Source organism: Convolutriloba macropyga, chromosome 8 (assembly GCF_964194025.1).
Source record: "Convolutriloba macropyga chromosome 8, txConMacr16.3, whole genome shotgun sequence".
NCBI classification, from domain to species: Eukaryota; Metazoa; Xenacoelomorpha; order Acoela; family Convolutidae; genus Convolutriloba; species Convolutriloba macropyga.
The window spans coordinates 56,036,487-56,045,087 of NC_134475.1; the positions used below are offsets into that span (position 1 = coordinate 56,036,487).

At 36.3% G+C, this 8,601-nt stretch overlaps 1 protein-coding gene across 17 annotated transcripts in view; it reads left to right on the top strand.

Moving 5' to 3' along the window:
• Positions 1-7,664, top strand: part of LOC142344844 (extracellular serine/threonine protein kinase four-jointed-like) — a 61,245-nt gene extending 53,581 nt beyond the window's left edge. For 13 of the 17 annotated variants that reach the window (XM_075396849.1, XM_075396859.1, XM_075396846.1 and 10 more), the window contains exons 2-4: positions 2,381-4,528; positions 5,922-6,086; positions 6,769-7,664. In XM_075396849.1, the coding sequence (XP_075252964.1) occupies positions 4,132-4,528; positions 5,922-6,086; positions 6,769-7,487 (1,281 nt within the window). In that variant the 5' untranslated portion in view covers positions 2,381-4,131 and the 3' untranslated portion in view covers positions 7,488-7,664. The other 4 variants (XM_075396847.1, XM_075396862.1, XM_075396853.1 and 1 more) reach the window with 4 other exon arrangements.
• The last annotated feature ends 937 nt before the right edge of the window (positions 7,665-8,601 follow it).

Genomic DNA, 8,601 nt, shown 5'->3' on the forward strand with positions numbered 1-8,601 from the left:
TCGGAGAAGTCGACATTTTTAAAAAAAAATATTACATCCTGTATAATTTAACAATTAAGATGACATTCATGAATAAGTAATTTGACAAAAATAAAAATGTCAATCTAATCCAACCCCCCCCCCCTCCGCCCCAACCACCACCATTGTCCCTAACACAGGTCATTCGAATTATTCGAAACAAAAAAAAAACAAAATTTAGTGCAGACTTGTCGAGTTTTATTTAGCTCGAGTTGTTTAATTCTTGTTTTTTTTTAAAAAAAAATTGTCACTCTGTGAAAAACATTGGTACGCCTGTCGATAGAATTGATTCCGTGAAAAATGAAATAAAAAATAGCATACAATTTTGAAGCACCAGCCCTTCCTTCGTATTTGATTAACTTAATTCCACATCGGCTAACTTCACCCCGTCTCCTTTTAACCAAATTTTCTGGTTTATGGTACCAGTTTGTCTGCTCGGCTGGAACAGGATGATATTTTCTGTGAATTACGTGCAAAAGTCAATAAACATATAATAAAATCCCAGCAGAAAACAGAGCAGCGAATATACAAAGATACAGTCTTTAAAAGAGCAAGACAAAAGGCGGAAAAAGTGCAATTGTCCAGATTGTGATTTGCCTTTTATTCTCAAATTGTATATCTTAAAACACCAATTTAGTGCCAATTCAGTCTTCCTAAGCTTAAGTCAGCTGATTCTGGTTATGTGCTGCCGGTTGCTACTAAGCATATATAAGCCAAACACTGGGGGATTGTACGGTCAAAACTTAATCCCTTATTTACAGTTTCCACCAAAAACAAAATTTATCAATTTACCTCAAAGCCCTACAATCTTCACCACCTAAGGTTTGCGCCCACCGTTTTCTTGTTAATTTTATTAACTTTGCCAAACCAGTCATAACCAACCAGACCTCAAAAATGCAAACTTTTCAAGCTGAGGTGAAAATTCAATTTTCGTGTAGAAAATGCTACATTGATTACTTTTGGGCTCAAATTTATCGCCGGCGCAGTTGTGAGTCACAATTTTGAGATTATCAGCAGAAATATTTAATATTTACGCAACTTCACGCCAGTAAAATCAGCGTGACTTCCTATTTGCATAATATGCACAACTAAAGCTACTTTGCAACATAGGGACTTGTATTTATAGATAGAAGAACAGATAGATATCCAGTAAGTTATTGATTATAATCGAGTTAGTAATGGCTATAACTTCTATCCACGATGATATCATTCATGTCCAATTGATGCTTGACCTGAATACAAATATAAAACCCGTCTAAGCATCAAAGCAAATTTGCCCAGTATTTTTTTTCATATCGGTTATTACCCCCGCCATATTTTCCCAACTTTTCTGCTTCGTTCCTTTCTGCTGATTTTTTCCGTTCAATTACAAGTTTACATGATGTTATTTGGGGTGAATTTAGTTGTTTAGCAGCCAGTATTTTCACCCCTATCGCGAAAATGGGCTGGGTTTAACTTGAGAGCGAAGGAGCGCTTCCTCGCAATTGCATTTGGGAAAAATTCTTCAGGGAATCATTCTGTTATGACTGCTAATTTGCTCAAAGCAAAAGAAAAAAGTTGAGCGCCGCTTCTAAGGAAGAATCATCGAATTTTAATCTCCCCTTGATTCAAAATCAAAACCCTGTTCAATGCGCAAAACGCTTTTTAGTCTTGAAGCAGAAATAATTCCGGCTATAAAATTAGCGAGTGAGTATACATTGGGAAAATAGCAATTTCCATTTTGTTAAGCTTACCGCCCGGCGCTTTTACGCCTTTTAATTTTTTCAAGAGTTTTCTCTCTGATTAGATTTTGCATATAAGTCTTGTCTCATTTTCATTTTGTTCCCGTTTTCAATTTATTCCATCCGATTTTAAGACTTTCTAAATCGATTTTACTTTCTCTCCGTTTCTCTTTTTTCTCTCTTTCCCTTTATAGATGCTACCTCTCATGCGAAGAAGCATGTTTTAATAGTTGCCCGGGTGCTTAAACGTGGGGGAGCATCGCTAGCCAACGACGTACATTTCTCTAATTTGTTTTGCGTTACAGCAATTTAAATTCAATACCTCTCTTGCTGTTCATATGCCCGCTTGTTCAAGAGAATATAAACAAATTCACATTCATATTTTTAAAAGTGTAATTTATACTTTATTCAGCTTCCCGTTGGATGAGTCTTAATAAATAGAAATAGTGTGTTTAGTCCTAATGTTTTCAATTTGATGCTAATTGCTCCAAAATTGTGCACCAGTAATAGCGTCATCTTCAAATAATTTAACGTTCATGTGCCTTTTTAAAAGAATTTTAAAAAAAACACTGCTTATTACTTTGTTTGGGATATTTTCTAAGATAATTTAAGGCTTTGAACCCAGCTTTTGTTTGTTTTAGATATTCTTCGCCGAATTTTACAATTCTGACACGAGCCAACCGGAACAATTGTCCAAGTTACATCGCATTAGCATCATTTCAAACTTGTGTTGTTAAACATTACGCACAAAAATTAATAGAAAATCTATACCGGTTTCGATCCGATTCATAAACCGTTATTGATTATCGTCATAACCAGGTTGATTTTAACAAAGCGTTTACCATTTTCAGTAACGTGAAAGAGTAAACAAAGCGGAACTGTGGCTGTCTGGTGGAAACTGTGGAAACTGATTACGCATGACAGAGATTAGTCAGCTGATTGTAATTTGAAATTATTCATTCCATGACAGCTCCAGATTAATTTATGGAAAAGTCAGTTAGGAAAACCGCAGCCAAATTTCCCTTCTCTTTACACTAGGGAACAACCAGCTAGCTAACAGTACTGTTACTAATACTATACTCAGATGCACATTCGCTATTATAGTTGATCCCCCATCACAAATCATTCAACCCCAGTTGACACGTAGATTACGCAACTTATTACGTAAACAACGCAATTATTACATAACATTACACAGCATCCTTTCATAAATTCACCATCGTTACTTTCTTTTCGTGATTCATCTTTTAAATTTAACGCCCAACATCAAAAACGTGAAGATATTACTACAAATTTTGCCGTTTGGATCATGACTTATTGAAAGCTGTTTGAAATCTTCAAACAGAGTGAAATTACAGCGGAGAAATTATCATCAGAGAGAGATTAGTAATAAAAGGGAATAAAATGGTGCCCCCAGCTGGTTTATGGTTTGATGTTGGCATGGGACCAACTAATTGGAACAATCTACATTGACTTCCTGACTTGATTAAGATATATTACCCCCTCTCTACTACCTGACTACCTGTGCCCCCAACAAGAACACCTGGTTTCTTTTGTCCCAACCCAATCACGCGTGATCCATCCCTGTCATAATCTGATTAATCGCTGTCATATTGTCCCATCTGATGCCCACTAAACACTTTCATAATCCCACTATATCTTCTTGCTCTCCAATTTCGCTTTCCGATCTAATTATTCAAAATAACTGATTGCAAATTCCGCTATTTTCAGCTGTCTAACCTCTCCTATTTTCTTTTCAAAATTCTGACCTAGTTTTCCTTCGACCGGTTGGTTGGTAAAATTTTTTCCTGAAGCGCCAAAACCAACAAAATCAAGCCAAAAACGCTTGCACTCATTGTGTTGGCGTTGTTTATTATTTGCACCATCAAAACATAAACAAACAATATTCACCTGATTATCAACATCATTCTTCAAGACTCAATTGTTTGTGTTCGTTTACCTGACACGCTTCCTCTTGTTTTTGTTTTGTTAGCCACAAAAACAACAAAACGCAAAATTCCCCCCTTTATTCAGAACCACGTTCTCGGAACAAACAGCTTTTGCCAAAGATTTATAGCTGGAGTTTCATCATATAAAGCAAACCAAATAAGTCAAATCTGCGGAGCCAATATTTGGAAATATTACATTTTAAAAACCGGCAATCGAATTAATATTTGGTTTCATTTCGTCAGTAGAATTCCAATAACTGTCTTTTTTATCATACAGTTTCTTTCCATATTTTGGTCGTTTCACATCTTTGCGTTCAATATTTCCGAGCAAGCACTTTGTTTACACACTCCAATACTACGCAAATTCAATTCACAACGCTTCAAAAATAAATTCACATTTATATAAAATCCAGCATTGAAGTACTCGTAAAGTGCTTTTCAAAATGAAACTGCTAGCCGTGAACACTCTTTGCAAAGAGGTCAAAATTGTCGATAATTATTCCCCTTCCAACTCGTCCAACGGCAAAAGTTCAATGAAGGTCGTCCCGGACAAGCCAATCAAAATGAACAACAGAGATAATGTTGTTTTGACCTTCGACACAACAAACCGGCTGCTGCTTCTACTCTCTTCTGCCCTCATTCTTAGCCTGTTCATTACAGTTACCATATCACAGCGACTGTCCGTGTTAAAGGATCATGATCATAGTCGATTGATTCCTGATCAGAATGAATTTTCAACTGATAGTTTTCTCAAGATGGAAGCGTCAATCCTGTTTCCCGAAGACGTAGTCAACAGTGTACCCAGTGGATTCTCAAATGAGGAGTTTCGCCAATGGAAAGGTAGATAGAACAAAAATTTAATGATACACTCATTCGCAAAAATAAACGCACAAATTCCAATTTTACATGCAAAACTGCCCGTTTTGAAGTCATATTAGGTAGAGATAATTTGGCCCTTTCGATTTTTACAAAATCGGCGCATACTCATCAGAAGTTTAATAGATCTAAGTTCAGAAAAACTAAAATCCTGTAAAAAAATTGGCCAGTTTTCCGTCATCGGCATTAATTTGAATCAGCCGAGAAATCTGTTCAACTTGCTCAAAAATTTGTTAAATTCAAATGCAAAATTTCATCTGAAGTTTCTCTGCAAGAAGGCTTTCTAGTTTTTCTGAAATTAGATCTACTAAACTTCTGATGATTCTGCGCCGATTGATATGAAAATCGCAAGGGTCAATATTATATTGACTCAATATGACTTCAAAAACGGACAGTTTAACATGTAAAATGCTATTTGTGCGTCTACTTCTGCCAATGAGTGTAGTGTAAAATCAAAATGGAGTTTGAAGCCTGATCCCGATTTTCAACTGAACAGATTTAAAACTGATCAGACTTTAAAAGTTGAACAGCTTGCACCAGACAGCGTTTGAAATGTGAACACAGCTTGAAATTTTATCTGAAGAAAGCTGGATTTACATGGAGTACGAGGATCATAGCAGTTCTAAGAAAAAACAAAGCATTTGATAATTGACTGCAGAAGATGTAGGCAACTGAACGGCTAGAACAATAACACATTCAACATGAGCACTGATTAAGTTAAGATCTAAAGATGCTTTCTGAACACCCATTGGACGATCTCAGTTTTTTTTGAATTATTTGGAAAACAGATTTTTTTACTACTGAGTTACCACCCTGTAGCCAGTTTTCATTATTTTCCAGACTGTTGGCCACTTTGGTGCTTTCTGGTTCCTGTGATCTGAAATTTTATAATAGAGCGACTGGCCAAATACTTCAAGATATATACACACATAGAACAAAAACAGCTATCAATTTAAATGAAAATTTGAATGTTAATAACAGTAGTAGTTTTTCTTTGCTGTGTTAGACTGAACTTGAGCAACTCGTAAGGAATATGTAACTGTACTGGAGAGGAGAGACAACGAGACCACTTCCACCTACTTTCCAGTCTATCCTTGAGCCTATTGCAAACATCACATTTCTTCCCTTAATATTTGTTTTTTTTCCTCGGGGTAGATGTAATATTCCATAGTATTGTTTCTGCTTACAATTGACTACTTTCAGACTTTTGGGCTCACTTTATCCAATCTCGTTCTTTAGATCTAGAATTTTCTATTACCGCAACCGACAGACCCCCTAAAAGTAAACAAACGAAAAAAATGTCTACTTATAACTAAGTTGTTTGTCATTAACATCATTAAATTCTGCGCCGATTTAGACTCATTGACGAGACGGAGAGTGGTGGTGGTTGAGCGTGGGTGTGGGCGGATGCTGAACAGACTGTTGTGGTTGGATGATGGAAGCAGGGTGTGCTGCAGGTACAGACAGAACCAAGACCAGATACAGGGGGAGATTTTCTCATTCTACCTCAGTCGCGCTATCGGTTAGAACTACTCCTACTAATTATGGAACTATTTACTCTCCCACCCTGCATACAGAATAATACTTACGATATGAATACTTTAAACAATACGCAGCTTTTCGATGGTAGACAGAAACAGTTTCTGCGAATTTTTAAGAGCTCTCCAAAATTTGAGACAATAAAGCTTTGCCTTTAGCTGTATGAGTTGGAAAGCAACGATAACTTGTAAATTGACAGATTTAAAATAACTAATAGCTATAACTAGCTCTTCTCTCACAGAAGGAGTAATCCCAAAGAATGCATGAGATTTGTTCACAACCGCTTAAGAAAGCAAACGTAATTGCGGGAAGGGAGTTAAAATGAAGAGTGCTGCCTGTCCACGTCTTCGTGTTTCATAAGTAAAAAATTTTCCAAGCAAAATTTCAATTCATTTAAACCAGGCTAAAGATCAGTTTTCAAAGTCAATGATGTCAACAATTGATACAAAAGCAAAATAACATTGGTCAATTCTGAAGGCAGAATGAATTGAAAATAATTAAAATTCATCATAGATTCATTACAGGCAGCATGTTCAAATATAACAGAGCTAACGATCGGGCACGGTTACTCAAAATTCACTAGCAATCATTTCTCTGGTTTTTATGTAGTTGTTCCACCATTAGCTTCTTTCTCGCGCACTAACCATTGATTTGAAACATTTCAGGCATCAACAAAGTTGCGCCCACAAAACTATCAATCTTCAATTCCTCAGACCCATTCTGGTCACAAGTCGCATCAGAGCTGGAATCTTCAGAATGGGAACAGGGCAAGTTGGTCATCCTAACTAAGTTCGTCGACTCTTTAACTCCTGTCAATATTCCACACTACTTCCAGCGCGATCAATCCTCCATCGCTGATTGGTCAATGATCACGTCGTCATTATTGACAAATGACAGTGCGTCAGCCAGTTTGCCGAAAGATGAAATACTGGAACTTGTCCAGTGGTCAGACATGATCATTTTCGACTATTTAACTGCCAACTTAGATCGCGTGGTGAACAATTTGAATAACCTGAAATGGAATTCAAGAATGTTGCAATATCCTATACACAACTTACAACAACGAAATACAGACAAGCTTTATCTCCTTTTTGACAATGAATCAGGACTCCTCCACAGTTACAGAATTCTGGACAAATTCAGTCAGTATCACGATCAGCTCTTGAGCTCAATTTGCATTTTCTCACCACAAACAGTTTCGAATATCGAAAAGCACAGCAATAACACCAGTTTATGGTCTTCCATGTACGCGGATTTCCAGCTAGAGGAAAACCTTCACCAAAGATTGCCCAAAATACCCACCCGTTTTGTTAATATATTAAACACACGGTTAAACAGTACACACAATCGAATCCAAGACTGTCAAAAACAATTATCTAAATAATTATTCTTAAACTTATCTTTATGTTTCAACTTAGTTGCCTAGTTTTATGTAATCCGCTATTCGTTTCTGTTTCTCTTAATTCTTATTGTGAGTATGGTCAATACACGTAACACTTTGGCTCAAGATTTTGAATTGAATGGTGCTATTTTTGATTGTATATTTAAATGATAAATTTAACTCATTTTCTTCAGAAATATAAAAGCTGATGATAATCGAGCAACTGTTCTATTTTCGTTTTGGGTTGCATCAAAGCTTGATTTGATATCTCTTTTGACCAGTACTACATATTAGGCACTACTGAAACGCTATAATAAAATAACTCCATAAAACTCAGAAATTGATTGCGTGCTGTATTCAATTTCTGCTTCGTAAAGTTATTTCATCATGCGGTATCGGTTGTGCCTTTCATTCAGCACTGGCAAAAGGTGATATCAAAACATGGTCAAAAATCTCCTTCCATCAGACAAAAACATATCCTACTAATGTCGGCTAATGTTTTCAAACGGCAGTTGTTATAATTGGCTGCTTAAACAGGACACATTTACCATTACAGAACCGAAGTTCGGGAAAAAAAGTTAAACACAGAAGGCACCAACTTACTCTTTTTGTTTTGCAAAAATGAGAGTAGTGGTAGTAGTGGGATAAGATAAAAGTTCGTTCTTCAGTGTTGAGGCCCCATTCAGTTGCCCTAGTTTGTTAGTTTTTGATTGCTGTTGCAAAAAAACGCCAGGTACATTTGTTTTCCTCTGTAAAGCGATACTCAATATTACTTTAAAAAAATGAAATGTTAGCGAATTGTCAACATGTGAAATTCTTGGTGTGACAATAGATCGATTCTAGACGTTCAAAAGTCGTGGCAGTAGTGTTGTTATGTCGTCTTTAAGCTTATGAGCAGTATGCAAAGTAAAACTGTGCTCCTAACCTACAAGTCTTATACTACACCAATAATATCAAACTGTTTGTTGATATATGGTTCAATAAGTACATCTGTCCTTCAGCCGATTCTTAAAAATAAAGAAAGCTGAGACTAATAAATTTCAGAAGTCCCCACGATAGACCCACTCAGTTGTTTAACAACTTGGTATTTGAAAAGCTTACATTAATGTGGTATCAA